At 38.8% G+C, this 17,472-nt stretch overlaps 1 protein-coding gene across 1 annotated transcript in view; it reads right to left on the bottom strand.

Moving 5' to 3' along the window:
• Window positions 1-8,266, bottom strand: part of LOC126212792 (neuralized-like protein 4) — a 303,166-nt gene extending 294,900 nt beyond the window's left edge. The window contains exon 1 of the mRNA XM_049940194.1: window positions 8,100-8,266. Coding sequence (XP_049796151.1) covers window positions 8,100-8,258 — 159 coding nt within the window. The 5' untranslated portion in view covers window positions 8,259-8,266. The remainder of the gene's footprint in view (window positions 1-8,099) is intronic.
• Window positions 8,267-17,472: the final 9,206 nt, after the last annotated feature.

Genomic DNA, 17,472 nt, shown 5'->3' with positions numbered 1-17,472 from the left:
AAAATACATCCAACTGGCTGAGGAAGTCAAAGACATGTGGCATCAGGATAAAGTTGACATCATACCAATTATACTATCAACTACAGGAGTCGTACCACACAATATCCACCAGTACAACAACGCAATACAGCTACATCCAAACGTATACATACAACTACAGAAATCTGTAATTATTGATACATGTTCAATTACCCGAAAGTTCCTAAATGCAATATAACACATACCATACAGTTAAAAGGAAGTGACGCCTGATCAAGGTCCGCGTCACTTTTAATTTTTAACCAGACTTAACGTCTGAGAAAGTAAAGAATAATAATAATAATAATAAATCCCGTGGAGGCCCGGGAAAAGAATAGGCCTCCGGTATGTTCTGCCAGTCGTAAAAGGCGACAAAAAGAACAAACCACTAATAGGGCTAACCCCCCTTTTAGTGTGATTAGTTGGTTCAGGACAGAACTAAAGAAGCCTCGGACAAGCGCCGTCACGGTCGGGGACGACGCTTGAACCCTATGCCCGCCCACAATGGTAATGACACTGCTAGCCAACTGGAAAATGATTTAAATCCAAATAGAGGTGTTTTGCAGGATATGCTTCCTGCAACCACCCTAGAAGGAAAACAAAGACAGAGGATGAGAGGGTCAGATGAAGTTAATCGACACCTCATGTTCTGTTATTACCAAGCAACAAACCTAGGAACCAACACAACTGGATACAGATCACAAGTATACACAACATTTATTACCAGATACCCAGAATTAAAATTTTTAACAGAACGACGACTAGCTGATCAGATCCGTGTAATAATCAAAAATAACAGGATACCCCAGTCAGAATTAGAAAACATCAAACAACAAGTACAACAAATATTGGAACAAAATAATGTGCAATCAGAAGAAGAAGAAGAAAATACAGTAATGGACTCAGACATCCCAGAGAAAACAAACAAAGAACAAAACGCGTCAATTACACAATCAGAGGAAAACGAAATCTTAAGACAGCCACCAGAACAAGCACAAATGGAACACGAAGTGACACACATATTAGATATAGAAGAGAAATTTCAGCTGACATATATAGAATACAAAGACACAAATACAGACATTAGACCAATCTTGCACAGACCACCAAATAACCCACAAGTCGAAACAACAATAACAATTCTCAACACAATCATACACAACAAAATAAATGAAAACACAACTATGGAAGAGTTACAACTACTGGTTTATATAGGAGCACTCACTACACTAAATATACACACTAGACAGAGATCAGAACCAACCAACACACAGAAGAAACCCACAAAACCAGCATGGCAACACAGGCTACAGATCAGAATAGAAAAACTGAGAACAGACATCGGACAGCTAACACAATTTATAAGAAATGAAATCTCGGAAAAAAAAACAAAAAAGGTTAGGTAAAATCTCACAACAAGAAGCGACAGAGCAATTAGACGAAAAGAAGCAGAAATTACAAGCATTAGCCAAACGACTCAAAAGATACAAAAAAAGTGAAAATAGAAGGAAACAAAACCAAACATTCAACACAAACCAAAAGAAATTTTACCAGACAATAGATAACACACACATTAAAATAAACAATCCACCAAACATAACAGACATGGAACACTTCTGGAGCAACATATGGTCAAACCCGGTACAACATAACAGGCATGCACGGTGGATACAAGCAGAAACAGACACATACAAGATGGTACCACAAATGCCTGAAGTGATAATTTTGCAACATTAAGTCACCCAAGCAATTAATTCTACTCACAATTGGAAAGCCCCTGGAAATGATAAAATAGCAAATTTCTGGTTAAAGAAGTTCACCTCAACACATTCACATCTAACTAAATTATTTAACATATCTAAAAACAAAGATGATGTGACTTACCGAACGAAAGCGCTGGCAGGTCGATAGACACACAAACAAACACAAACACACACACAAAATTCAAGCTTTCGCAACAAACTGTTGCCTCATCAGGAAAGAGGGAAGGAGAGGGAAAGACGAAAGGATGTGGGTTTTAGGGGAGAGGGTAAGGAGTCATTCCAATCCCGGGAGCGGAAAGACTTACCTTGGGGGGGGAAAAAGGATGGGTATACACTCGCACACACACACATATCCATCCACACATATACAGACATCTCACAAGCAGACATATTTAAAGACAAATGTCTTTGTCTTTAAATATGTCTGCTTGTGAGATGTCTGCTTGTGTCTGTATATGTGTGGATGGATATGTGTGTGTGTGTGTGTGTGCGCGCGCGAGTGTATACCCGTCCTTTTTTCCCCCTAAGGTAAGTCTTTCCGCTCCCGGGATTGGAATGACTCCTTACCCTCTCCCCTAAAACCCACATCCTTTCGTCTTTCCCTCTCCTTCCCTCTTTCCTGATGAGGCAACAGTTTGTTGCGAAAGCTTGAATTTTGTGTGTATGTTTGTGTTTGTTTGTGTGTCTATCGACCTGCCAGCGCTTTCGTTCGGTAAGTCACATCATCTTTGTTTTTAGATATATTTTTCCCATGTGGAATGTTTCCCTCTATTATATTAAATTATTTAACAGTTACATTGCAGACCCATACACATTCCCTGATACACTTACACATGGAATAACTTATCTGAAACCTAAAGATCAAGCAGACACAGCGAACCCAGCTAAATATCGCCCCATAACATGCCTACCAACAATATACAAAATATTAACTTCAGTCATTAAACAGAAATTAATGACACATACAACACAGAACAAAATTATAAATGAAGAACAAAAAGGCTGTTGCAAAGGAGCATGAGGATGTAAAGAGTAACTGATAATAGATGCAGAGGTGACATATCAAGCTAAAACTAAACAAAGGTCGCTACACTACGCATACATTGATTACCAATAAGCTTTTGATAGTGTACCCCACTCATGGTTACTACAAATATTGGAAATATACAAAGTAGATCCTAAATTGATACAGTTCCTAAACATAGTAATGAAAAATCGGAAAACCACACTTAATATCCAAACAAATTCAAATAATATCACATCACAGCCAATACAGATTAAGCGTGGAATATACCAAGGAGGCTCATTAAGTCCTTTCTGGTTCTGCCTTGCTCTGAACCCACTATCCAACATGCTAAATAATACAAATTATGGATACAATATTACTGGAACATAGGAAATACGGAAGCGTCTGATCTAACCCGTCGGCTTTGACCCATGACGTCACAAATATAGCGGAAACGACAATTCCAATATGGCGGATATAGAAACGTTGCATACGTATCACAAAGACGAAAACACATAGAAAAACAACACACACAAAGGTTTCACAAGAACAATCTGCTAACATTGATAGCAAACAAAGATAATAATAAACAAGTGGTACTCAAGGCCAGGCAGGGGGGGGGGCTGCGCCCCCCCCTGACCCCCCCCCCCCCCCGCCAAAAAAAAACTCCCAACCTAACCTCGTATTCAGGGCTACGCTACAGATCAATGTGTAGGTCAATCAAATGATAATAAAAAGAAACAAATAAAAAAAAAGAAAAAAACAATATTGATTCATTAGACATAACAAGTAGCGACAAAACATATAGACCATAAAGATTGAACAATCTAATGGCAAACTGATAAAAGCCTCATAGACGACGTTAAAACAAAAAGTACAGTAAAAAGGTAAACTGTATATTACAGGCCCTAAAACTCCTACTAAGGTAACGTCAACGAGGCAACATCTACAAACACGCCACACTCACAAACCAAACTCCGCGCCGTAATGACGTCACACACCACAACACCCTTACGTCACGGGTCAAAGCCGACGCGTGAGATCGGATGTTTCTGTTGACCCGGAACATACCCACACAAAATCACACATTTGCTATACATGGATGACCTAAAACTACTGGCAGCAACAAATCAACAACTCAACCAATTACTAAAGATAACAGAAGTATTCAGCAATCATATAAATATGGCTTTTGGAACAGACAAATGTAAGAAAAATAGCATAGTCAAGGGAAAACACACTAAACAAGAAGATTACATATTGGATAACCACAGCGACTGCATAGAAGCGATGGAAAAAACAGATGCCTATAAATATCTAGGATACAGACAAAAAATAGGAATAGATAATACAAATATTAAAGAAGAACTGAAAGAAAAATATAGACAAAGACTAACAAAAATACTGAAAACAGAATTGACAGCAAGAATCAAGACAAAAGCTATAAATACCTATGCTATACCAATACTGACCTACTCATTTGGAGTAGTGAAATGGAGTAACACAGACCTAGAAGCGCTCAATACACTTACACGATCACAATGCCACAAATATAGAATACATCACATACATTCAGCAACAGAAAGATTCACATTAAGCAGAAAGGAAGGAGGAAGGGGATTTATCGACATAAAAAACCTATATTATGGACAGGTAGACAATTTATGAAAATTCTTTATAGAACGAGCAGAAACTAGCAAAATACACAAGGCAATCACTCATATAAATACATCGGCTACACCACTGCAATTTCATAACCACTTCTACAACCCTTTAGATCACATAACATCAACAGATACGAAGAAAGTAAATTGGAAAAAGAAAACACTTCCCGGCAAGCACCCGTATCATCTAACACAGCCACACATCGATCAAGACGCATCCAACACGTGGCTAAGAAAAGGCAATATATACAGTGAGACGGAAGGATTCATGATTACAATACAGGATCAAACAATGAACACCAGGTATTACAGCAAGCATATTATTAAAAATCCCAATACCACAACAGATAAATGCAGACTTTGCAAACAACAAATAGAAACAGTAGATCACATCACAAGCGGATGTACAATACTAGCAAATACAGAATACCCCAGAAGACATGACAATGTTGCAAAAATAATTCATCAACAGCTTGCCTTACAACATAAACTTATAAAACAACACGTTCCTACATACAAGTATGCACCACAAAATGTACAGGAGAATGATGAATACAAATTATATTGGAACAGAACCATTATAACAGATAAAACAATGCCACATAACAAACCTGACATCATACTCACCAATAAAAAGAAGAAATTAACACAACTAATCAAAATATCCGTACCCAATACAACAAATATACAGAAGAAAACAGGAGAAAAAATTGAAAAATACATCTAACTGGCTGAGGAAGTCAAGGACATGTGGCATCAGGATAAAGTTGACATTATACCAATTATACTATCAACTACAGGAGTCATACCAGACAATATCCACCAGTACATCAACGCAATACAGCTACATCCAAACTTATATATACAACTACAGAAATCCGTAATTATTGATACATGTTCAATTACCCGAAAGTTCCTAAACGCAATGTAACATATACCGTACAGTTAAAAGAAAGTCACGCTTGATCAAGGTCCGCGTCACTTTCATTTCGAACCAGACCTAAGGTCTGAGAAAGGAAAGAAATAATAATACTAATACACTGCCAAGCCAGAAAACTTATAGGCATAAAAAATGTTGGTCACCCATCAGAAAAGAATCCTCAGCAAAATCCTAGTGTGCAGTAAGATAGAAGATGGCTAAACACTGCACAGCACGTAAGAGACTGGAAACATATCACGCCAACTTTAAGATTACATCAAGAGAATCCCAGACACCCAACAAACTAAAATATTGGAGTACAAAGAAAGCATTAAGAACATGACATAGCTCACCAATCTCAGAAAAGACCAGAAGGACACTGCCATAACAGACTCTTGATATACAAGAGACACAAACATTCAACCACAGCATGGAAAGTGAGCCAAGAAATTAAAGACAGGAACAAATTGGTCAGAAAAAGTAATAAAGTAAGAAGTGTGGCACCTGATAAAAACTTATGTCAAGTAGGCACTCTGCAAGGTTCTCTTGAGGTCTATATGTGTGTGATAATAATAATGATTATGATCATCACCACCACCTTCACTTCAAGAGTATGCTGCACAGATGGTTCCGGAAACCAAATTCTAGGCAGATGATTTTGCTGCATTCTTTCTAAATGGTTACAACAGCCGACAATTTTTTAATTTTACTTTCCAATTCAAAAATATGGTGCTCTTCCTATTTCTGTGTTTCGTCTTTTGTAGGCCAGCATGAAGTCTTCAATGAACCTGAGATATTTCAACTCAACTGACTTAATTTTCCTTCTCGTTTTCTTTGAGAGTACGCATGTGTCACTTGCATTTAATATGGTACTATCAGAACTGTCACTGTTTTATAAAGTTTCAGTTTTCTGTTTCAGTGTTATACAGATTGTTCCACATATAAATTTAGATTTTCAAAGTTTTGTTTGCAAATGGCAATAACATGGGGATATTTCACACCCAAGATAGCTTAAGATGGATACCTAGTCCAATATTTTGCCACTGGTTCCAATTTTTGATTTTGTCACATTTTTCACCAGAAATGCTATTTTTCAATTATGTATTTTCAGTCCATACCCTTCTACTACATTTCTTAAGCTGTGTAGCCTCCTTTGTAAATTATCTCCTGTCTTTTGTGCAATAACAACATTGTCTGCACTTAAGATATTACTTAATCTATAGGCCCCTACTGTGGTGAGAGCATTATGCCACACACAAAGTTTGTTTCCAGCTTACTAGGAACTCATCCACATAGATATTAAAAACTGCTGGGAAGGGAAATCAACAGCAATAAATGTCACTGGTCAAATTAGAATGGCAATACTGCAATGTTCTATCCAAACCAAAGCACAACCTACTGGCTGGCAAATTGTATGTTACAAACAATTGGATTCACAGATGCAGCAGGAATACTTCACAAATGGGTTATGCAACTGTGAATATACAATACTTGCAGAACTGGCCAGGATGAATTCAAAGGCTGACAAATACATTTTTACTTCTTTTACATTAGAAGATACTTTAACTCACACTGTGGTTACTATCCTTATGTATATTCCTAGAACTGGGCCTAAATGAGAACTCTACTGAAAAGACAAACTAATCTGCCAGACAAAACAGTTTTACATTTGTGACTCAAATGGGTACCTTATCTTATGCATCTATTTATCTTGTTAGAAGTGTAATTTGCAGCTGTGCTGTCACAAAGATTGTGACTACGTGCTGGAAAAAGGCAGGAATTATGCTGTACAAAAAACCTAAAATAAAAACTAAACGTTTATTCTCTTTTGATAGCCCATGTCAAAAATAAATAAATAAAACTGCTACGTCGATAATCTCTCTAATTTTTACTGTTGGATGTCTGAACAAAATATACGTTTCGTAGTTTGTATATGTGAGTGACAATGAGGTCAAAACATTGTTAATGAAAGAAGTCTTTCTTGATAATTGGAATAACAAACATTTCAATTAATTTCGAAATTATATAAACCATTATTTGTACATAGCAATAATAATTTGTACGATGCTAAATCACACAGCAGCTAAAGAAGTTTTATTGCGCGGAAATGCATTGGATGTTTTGTACGTAAATCCATTATTTTACGTTCTAGGGCTCAGCTGCCGTATACACTGTCACGAAAATTTTGATGTGATGGGCAGTACCGAAACGACAGATACCATGTCACACAAATGAATGTGCCATAGGATAGAATGCATTCTGCACAACGAATACGTTTAATAAATTATACGAATCACTGCGGGTCTTGGGTGAAAAACTGCTGCGTAACACAAAAGTAGGTAACATCTTAGTATTCTTATTGTTCAAGATGTAATGTTTACTTATTTGCATGTTTATTGAATCATAAATGCGACTTCTCGATATGATGTTCAACGAGTCAGCTTTACACTTTCGTTCTCAATGACATATATGGCAAGATGTTGACAATTTACATAAATTTGCATTAGTATTGATTTTCTGTACACATCGCAAAAGCCAACAAAGAAATAAACGCACGGCACCGATTGGCAAGTGAACATTGAACAAAACAAACCAGCAAAATCGGCCCGTCAGAGGAACCTACATGATTTTTTAAAATGTATGAGGTTTTATGGACAGAATAAGCTACTGCAGCAGAAACGACATTATTAAAAAGCCATAAAAATTGGTTTTCACAGTGCTCAACAGACCTTCTTATCAATGCGAACTTGAAAAAGCTGATTGTCTGCAAGAGGCTGACTGCTCAGCACCAACCCGTTATTAAACTCTGAAAAGTTTCTGACTGCTGTTCTATTACTATTTATCAGCGTCACTCTATCGCCGCACCGGCTATGGAACGCTACAGCCATGCTTACTCTGATCTGTCAACACACAAACTCCTACGCGGCGGCCATTTTATGCCGGTCTGAATGCTCGCTCGTGATTTGCTGGTAGCATGGCTATTTTGCTTGAGTTTGGTCGATATCAAACTGCGTACTGCAGATAGGGACAAATGAATGCTGTCATTGCTGTGTTGTCACAGTCACACAGTGGTAAACTGACCTTAGAAAGTTGTTGTTATTGCGTATTTCTCCTGTTTCGTCAACACAAATAAAACTCTTGAACGACAGATAAAGCGGAATTCTTACTAGTGCTGCTACAGTTTTAACAATTTTTAGATTCTGCTTTAGCTTTAAAAGTTAAAGTGCTGTATGTAGTTTGATGCGCTACTGCAATGAGAACCGAGAGGTAATCTGTAAAGAGTTCGTGACGGTGCATTAATCACATTCGGAAGTACGCAGAAACTATCACCAACATTTTGGACATTGTGAGGTATAATACGTGTCTCTTTACAATGATTCTTCTAGCTACCGACAAAAATGATAGGGTTCGTGACGGTGCATTAATCACATTCGGAAGTACGCAGAAACTATCACCAACATTTTGGACATTGTGAGGTATAATACGTGTCTCTTTACAATGATTCTTCTAGCTACCGACAAAAATGGTAGGGTACTTACATGGCGATCTTATAGCTGCATAAGGGTGAATTTAGAATGAACTCTGCACTTCACAGCCAATATAGTAAAAATAGACGCATATAAACTGCGCAGCCCAATCTAGGGCCCAGAATGAAGTTATACGTTCTGATGCAAAAATCAGGGATAAAACTATCAACCACAATGTTAGAATGCCTCGAGAGAAAAACGAACATATCGTCGATTACGAAATCATTTCGGCTACTAAGGAGAAGAAAAGAACGGGAGAACTATGACAACTAGCGAAAACGACTATATTGCTTTTATTAGTTACGGATGTAGAACATTGCAACTGGTTGTTTTATTAGTTATGGATGTGGAACACTGCAACTGGTTGTAACGATTTCTGACTATGAGCTCACAATATCAAAGCCATAACACAATCAGAATCGAAAACCAGGATAGACGCTTTCACTTAACCTAGAAAGGGTGACTGAATTGCCGGATACCATCACAACATACGCGATAACTGTATGAGAAACATTATACTGGCAACTCACACCTACAATTTATACTACCAAGTAATACATGAAAAAGCTCGCATATAACATGAAAAAGCTATTAAACCAGAATTTACAAAACATAAAATGTATGAAAATACCAGGATCTCACCACACAAAGTAAGCAGCTTCAGTGTGAGAAGTTGAAACTGGAAAGAAACAGTAGGCTAACAATGTTAGAAACTACCATCCACATAACAAAATGCAACCCAGCCTAAAATAACCTCACAACATACATCAAGCACAACTGACCACACCAGTGCCTACAGAGAAAAAAACAGCATTCATATACTTGACATGATTAAAAAAGTATAGGCTAACTAAGTATAGGAGCTGTATGTACTGTAAAGAGATATGTTTATTTTATAAGAAATGTTGTAGAAATATATGATGACATCCATGCAGTGCATATTGTTCTACAGATGAATCAATTAATCAATCAGTCCACGTAGCTCAATGATCTTACCGCTCATCCTGTCACCACTCCCGCCTACTCAAAATCTCTAACATACAAACCCAAATTCTATTTACTCTCACTGTTCTGAAGAAGTTCATGGAAACTGCAATGATTTTCTTTGACATTGGGTCCACAGCCCCTTTACTCTTTGAACAACTTCATGATGAATCCAAAAGTTAACATTTATTTTTATTTATTTATTTCAAGCTATTGTCCAGATTCTGACTTAGGCCATTGTCGAGTCCCCTATTAATTTTTTTAGTAAAATGTTATTAGGTCTTCAGTACATATTGTAAATACTGAAGATCTAGTGTAGTGAAGTTCTAATATTTTTTTATGAAACAATGGGCCTTACTGAGGTGAAGCAACGTGGATGCCTTAATGAAGCAGAGGGCTATACTGCTGGTGCAACCACAGTGGAGCAATATCTGTGTAGAGACCACACAAAACTGTCATTCCTGAAGAGGGGCAGCCTATTCCGTACTTTCACAACCAACAGTGTGGATAACCAAACGATCGTAACGGGGTGGAACCACCGAGGTATACAGTCACTATAAAGAAAATTCTAAAGAAACAGAGATTACTACATAATAGATGTAAAATGAAGTATAGGACTGTCAAGAGAGCAATGCACAATGCCTTCAAAGACTACCGTAGCAGAATATAGTCAAATGATATTTTGCAAAAACCAAAGAAATTCTGGTCATTTGTACAGGCTGTCAACAGCACCAAGGTTAGTGTCCAGTGCCTAGTGAATGAGACTGGAACTGAAATTGACAGTAACAGAGCAAAAGATGTAATGCTAACCCCACTTTCAAATGTTCCTTTACAGAGGAAAACCCAGGTGAATTGCCCCAATTTAATCCTTATGCCACTGTAATGATGAATGAAAAGTATAAGTGTCAGTGGTGTTGAGAAACAGCTAAAATAATTGAAACTGAACAAAGCCCCAGAGTACAGTAAAATTCTTGTCAGATTCTATACTGAATTTGCAGCTGAGTTAGTCCCTCTTCTAACTGTGCCCAGTTCTTTGAAAAAAGCACAGGCCACACCCGTCTACAAGAAGGGTAGTAGAAGTGATCCACAAAACTACTTTACGATATCCTTGACATCGATTTGTTGTAGAATATTAGAACAGCTTCTGAGCTCAAACATAATGATGTATCGTGAACAGAATGATCTCTTCAATGCCAGTCAGCACGGATTCCGAAAATATTGGTCATGTTAAACCCAACTCACACTTTTCTCACATGACATACTGAAAGTTTTGCGCCAAGCAAGTCAGGTAGAGAGGATTTCTGACAAGCATTTGACTCACTACCACACCTACACTTATTGTCAAAGGTTTGATCACATGGGGTATCAAGTGAAATTTGTGACAGAACTTTTTAGTAGGGAGGAAGCAGCATGTTATCTAAGATGGAGAGCCATCATGAGCTGTAGAAGTAACTTCAGGTGTATCAAAGGGAAGTGTGTTTGGACCCATACTGTACATGTTGTATATTAATGACCTTGTAGACAATATTAAAAGTAATCTCAGACTTTTTGTAGATGATACAGTTATCTATAATGATGTACTGTCTGAAAGCCACAGTATCAATATTCAGTCAAATCTTGATAAGATTTCAAAGTGGTGCAAAAATTGGCAACTTGCTTTAAGTGTTTAGAAATGTCAAATTGTGCATTTCACAAAACAATAAACATAGTACCGTATGACTATAATATCAATGTACCAGTTGGAATCAACCAACTTATATAAATACCTGGGTGTAAAACTATGTAGGGATATGAAACGGAATGATCATATAGGTTCAGTCACGGCTAAAACAGACGGTAGACTTCGGTTCATTCGTAGAATACTGCAGAAGTGCAATCAGTTGACAAATTTGAGATTGCTTACTAATCACTTGTGTGACACACCCTAGAATATTGCTCAGGTGTATGGGACCCGTACCACATAGGTCTAACAGGGGATACTGAATGTATAGAGAGGAGGACAGCACGAATGGTTGCATGTTTATTTGACATCTGGGAGGTGCTGAAGAAATTGAACTGGCAGAGTCTTGAAGGTAGATGTAAACTATCCTGAGAAAGTCTGCTAACAAAGTTTCAAGAACCGGCCTTAAATGATGACTAGTGATACCAGTATGCAAAAGCAGATGAAAATCTAACACCCAGGGTGACTGAAATGTGGTTGTAGGGGAATGAATAGAAGAAAAGGTTACAGGAGAATAAGGGCTTGGTAGTAGGAATTAGGGAGAAGAAAGACTAACTAAGTTCTGCATAAATATCAGTTAACAATAATGAATACTCTGTCCAAGAATATCAAAAGGAGGATGTATGCTTGGAAATAACTGGGAAATACAGAGAGTTTCAATTAGACTTCATAATGGTCAAGCTGAGATTTTGAAATCAGATCTTGGATGGTAAGGCATACCCAAGGGCTGTTATAGACTCAGATCACAATTTAGTAATAATCAAGAGTAGGCTGAAGTTTAAGAGAATCACACGGAAGCATCAATGTGCAAAGAAGTGGGATACAGAAGTATTAAGGAATGAAGAGATTTCCTCGAAGTTCTCTGAGGCTATAGACACAACGATAATGAATAGCTCTGTAGGCAATTGAGTTGAAGAGGAGGACATCTCTAAAAAATGAAATCACGAAAGTTGGAAGGACGGTCAATTGGTCGGTCAATTTTGGGGGATGGGACCAAACGGCAAGGTCGTCGGTCCATTCGGAAGGAAAAGTGTAAGAACAAAGGAGGTAACTGTGAAGAAACCGTGGGTAACAGATGGGATACTCCTGTAGATCAATCAAAGAAGGAAGTATAAAAGTGTTCAGGGAAATTCAGGAATGCAGAAATACGAGCCAGCTAGCTGTAAATGTGGGAAAAAAGTGAGATAATGTCGAGGAGTAGGAAGAACTAACCTGTTATGATCTGATTCAGTATTATTACTAGTGTCCTGCTTGACACAGTGAAGTCTTCGAAATATCTGGGCGTAACGTCGCCGAGCGATATGAAATGAAACGAGTGTCTGAGGACTGTGGTAGGGGAAGTAATGGTTGACTTTGGTTTATTGATAGAAATTTGGAAAGGAGATCGCATGTACGATGCTGGTGCAACCTATTCTTGAGTACTGTTAGAGTGTTTGGGATCCGTACCAGGTCGGATTAAAGAAAGACAATAAAGCACCTCGGAGGTAGGCTGCTAGATCTGTTAGGTTTGAGCAACATGTAAGTGTTATGCAGATGCTTTGGGAACTGAAATGGGAATTCCCGGAGGGAAGGTGACGTTCTTTTCGAGAAACACTATTGAGAAAATTTAGAGAAACCACATTTGAAGCTGACTGCCAAACGATTCTAATGCCGCCAACATACATTGCGTTCGAGGGCCACAAAGATAAGATACAATAAATTAGGGCTAATATGGAGGCATATAGGCAGTTGTTTTTTCTCCGCTGTGTTTGAGAGTGGAACAGGAAGGGAAAAGACTAATAGTGATACGGGGTAATTTCCGCCACGTGCTGTATGATGCGTCGCAGAGCATCTACGTAGATGTACAACTGTTACAATGGCACATACCCTTTGCCATGCACCTCACAGTAGTTTGCAGAACGTAGATGTAGATGTAGATGTGGATCTAGCCTTGTGTCATCAGCCAGTGTGGGCTCACTCTTCTGTTACTGTGAACTCAGGAAAGTGAGGGGAAACTAAAGCCATTACTTTTCCCGAAGGAATGTGGCACTATCGCTAAGACGTCATGACGGTCTTTCCTATTGACCGAAAGAATATGTCCCTATTCAGATCTCCAGATGGAAACTGCTGTGGAGGATGTTGTCATCAGGAGCAACAAATGTGGTGCCGTACAGCTTGCAGCGTGAAATGTTTGATGTCTCAGTCGAGTAGTTAAGTTAAAAGAATTTAAAATGATTGATGGATAGCTTGGGGTTAGATATAGTGTGTATTAATGAAATTAGGTCATGTGGGTACACAATTATAAATACAAAATCAAAGAGGGATAATGCGGGAGTAGATCCAGTACTGAATAAGGCAATGGCAATGCAGGTAAGCTAGTACGACCAATGTGGTGAAGACATTATCGTAACTGAAGTAGGTATGCAGGTAACATCCGTCACAGTGGTTCAAGTTAATATGCCTCTTAGCTCTGCAGACTGTGAAGAGATTGAAACAATGTACCATCAGGTGAAAGAAGTTATTCGGGCATTTCAGGTCTACGATAAGTTAATTGTGCTGGAGATTGGAATTTGATAGTACGAACTGCCTGGTAGAATTTTGCACCGAGTATAATGTAATCATTGGAAATGCTTCATTCCCCATCTGCACCTATACTCTGCAAACCACTGTGAAGCACATGGCAGAGGGTATGTTCCTTTGTACCGGTTATAACAATTTATTGCTGATGCATTCCTATAAGGAGCGTGGAAAGAATGGCGGTTCGAATGCTCCTGTGCGAGCTGTATTTGAACTTGTCGCAACAGATCTCTCCTGCGCCAACCTTTTCATCTCGGAGCAGCACTTAACAACTTAAGTGCTCAATTATGTGCTGGATGTATTTCAATGTCGGCCATCCTCTACAGTTTTCCCTGACATCGTAACAGATGTCCTATCATTTTATCCTTTCTTCTTGTCAGTGTTTGCAGTGTCTTCCGTTCCTCACTGATCCTGCACAGAACCTTCTCTCTCACTCATTACCTTATAAGGCCACCTAATTTTCAATATTCTTCTGTAGCACCACATCTCAAATGCTTCGGTTCCTTCTGTTCCAGTTTTCCCGCAGTCCGTGTTTCACTACCGGCATAATCCGTATCACTTCAGGCAGGGGGGTTACCTTCGTAGTCTCGGATGTTATTGAATTTAGCATATGGTAATATTGAGGAGTAAGTGAGAAACCCGTATTTTTACGTTTTCTCCAAAAAACTTCCTGCCCCGAGATACAGGCCTCCAGGTCATCTCGACACTGCAAACAACATTTTGAAGATGTGAATTTCGGAAAATTTTTAAAATGCTGTATCTCTGTAACAGTTCTAGATATTTTATTAGAGTTTCTTTATTTGAAAGATAATTGCTTTAGGATTACAGTGGTATCCTCCGTTTATACATATTTCTCAAAGTTCTTTTACTGTCACCTTTTGAATTTATTTATAATTTACAGAAAAAATTTTTTTTTTGACAAATGCCAGTCCAGAAAAGTTAGATTTTTTCTGTTGATTAGTACCATGTAGTATTATATTCTCTGTAAAGGAGAGCTTCCACTTTTAAATTGGGCAGATTTTATTTTAAAAAATCTTTTTTATTATTTAAATTTTCAAGGGTAATGTACGTCTTCACTGGAGTTGTTTCTTACTAATTTTTTTGTCACAATGTTTCTTTCTATTGTATTTGTTGCAGTTATTTCTTACCACTTTCTTTGTTGCAGTTATTTCTTTTCACTTTCATTTTTACAGATATATTTCACACTGTGTTGTAGTTTCTTGTCAGTTTCTTTGTCTTGGCTGTTCATTGCTGGTATCTGTATTGTAGTTGTTCAGTGCTAAGTTTTTTTTTTTTACTGAAGAGGCTTCTACGAAATCTGAGGCCATCCAGTGAGTTCTGTGTTTTTGTGAGAAACTTGCCAGTTGACATAGTTGCATTGTGTTTTGTGAAAAGACCTGTTTGAAATGTCTTCAGACTGGGACCACAAGAGAGTAAAGTGTGTAGACTATTTGCATACCCATAAAAGAGTGATATATAAGACTAACAAAAAAATAAATAAATAAAAAAAACAACAGACTTTATTCAGACTGGGAATCAGTGTTCTCATTTTAAGACCCTGTTTCAAAGTGAAGTTGTTTCCAGTGATGACTTCTTGTGTTCTAAATGTTTTGACAGGATAACAGCAGTGATAGTATCTGAACAAGGTGAAGCCTCCATGGTGCAGATGATGCAGATTTTGCATCAATAGAGGCAGAATTAAATACCCTGAATCAGTCAACTACTGAGATAGGGTTTAGTTCTGTTCGATACCGTAGTCAGTGAAGTCGAGTCATAAGCTTCATGCATCAAGAAAGCACAGAGAAATTACTAAAGGTATGAATCGAAAAATGGAAAATCCAGGATGCAATGTAACAATACCAGAGACAGAAAGTTGCTACTCACCATATAGCAGAGATGCGGAGTCGCAATAGGAACGAAAAACACACACGCACACACCCACACACACACACACACACACACACACACACACACACACACATATATATAATAAAGGGAAACATTCCACGTGGGAAAAATATATCTAAAAACAAAGATGATGAGACTTACCAAACAAAAGCGCTGGCAGGTCGATAGACATAAACATACACACCAAATTCTAGCTTTCGCAACCAACGGTTGCTTCGTCAGGAAAGAGGGAAGGAGAGGGAAAGACGAAAGGATGTGGGTTTTAAGGGAGAGGGGTAAGGAGTCATTCCAATCCCGGGAGCGGAAAGACTTACCTTAGGGGGAAAAAAGGACAGGTATACACTCGCACACACACACATATCCATCCGCACATACACAGACACAAGCAGACATTTGTAAAGGCAAAGAGTTTGGGCAGAGATGTCAGTCGAGGCAGAAGTACAGAGGCAAAGATGTTGTGGAAAGACAGGTGAGGTATGAGCGGCGGCAACTTGAAATTAACGGAGGTTGAGGCCTGGCGGGTAACGAGAAGAGAGGATATACTGAAGGGCTGAGGGACTGCGTCAGCTTTCAGACAACACCACATACAAAGTTTGCCAAGGTAATCCCATTCCTGATGTCCAGGCGGAGCTTCAAGGAATCCTCAGAACCTTAGGCCCCCTACAAAACCTTTCACCTGACTCCATCAACCTCCTGACCCCACCGACACCCCGCACGCCTACCTTCTACCTTCTTCCTAAAATTCACAAACCCAATCATCCCGGCTGCCCCATTGTAGCTGGTTACCAAGCCCCCACAGAACGTATCTCTGCCTACGTAGATCAACACCTTCAACCCATTACGTGCAGTCTCCCATCCTTCATCACAGACACCAACCACTTTCTCGAACGCCTGGAATCCTTACCCAATCTGTTACCCCTGGAAACCATCCTTGTAACCATTAATGCCACTTCCTTATACACAAATATTCCGCATGTCCAGGGCCTCGCTGCGATGGAGCACTTCCTTTCACGCCGATCACCTGCCACCCTACCTAAAACCTCTTTCCTCATTACCTTAGCCAGCTTCATCCTGGCCCACAACTTCTTCACTTTTGAAGGCCAGACAAACCAACAATTAAAGGGAACAGCCACGGGTACCAGGATGGCCCCCTTGTACGCCAACCTATTCATGGGTCGCTTAGAGGAAGCCTTCTTGGTTACCCAGGCCTGCCAACCCAAAGTTTGGTACAGATTTATTGATGACATCTTCATGATCTGGACTCATAGTGAAGAAGAAGAACAGAATTTCCTCTCCAACCTCAACTCCTTTGGTTCCATCAGATTCACCTGGTCCTACTCCAAATCCCATGCCACTTTCCTTGACGTTGACCTCCATCTGTCCAATGGCCAGCTTCACATGTCCGTC

This window comes from Schistocerca nitens, chromosome 11, assembly GCF_023898315.1.
Source record: "Schistocerca nitens isolate TAMUIC-IGC-003100 chromosome 11, iqSchNite1.1, whole genome shotgun sequence".
NCBI classification, from domain to species: Eukaryota; Metazoa; Arthropoda; class Insecta; order Orthoptera; family Acrididae; genus Schistocerca; species Schistocerca nitens.
This window is presented reverse-complemented; position numbering and strand designations above follow the sequence as displayed.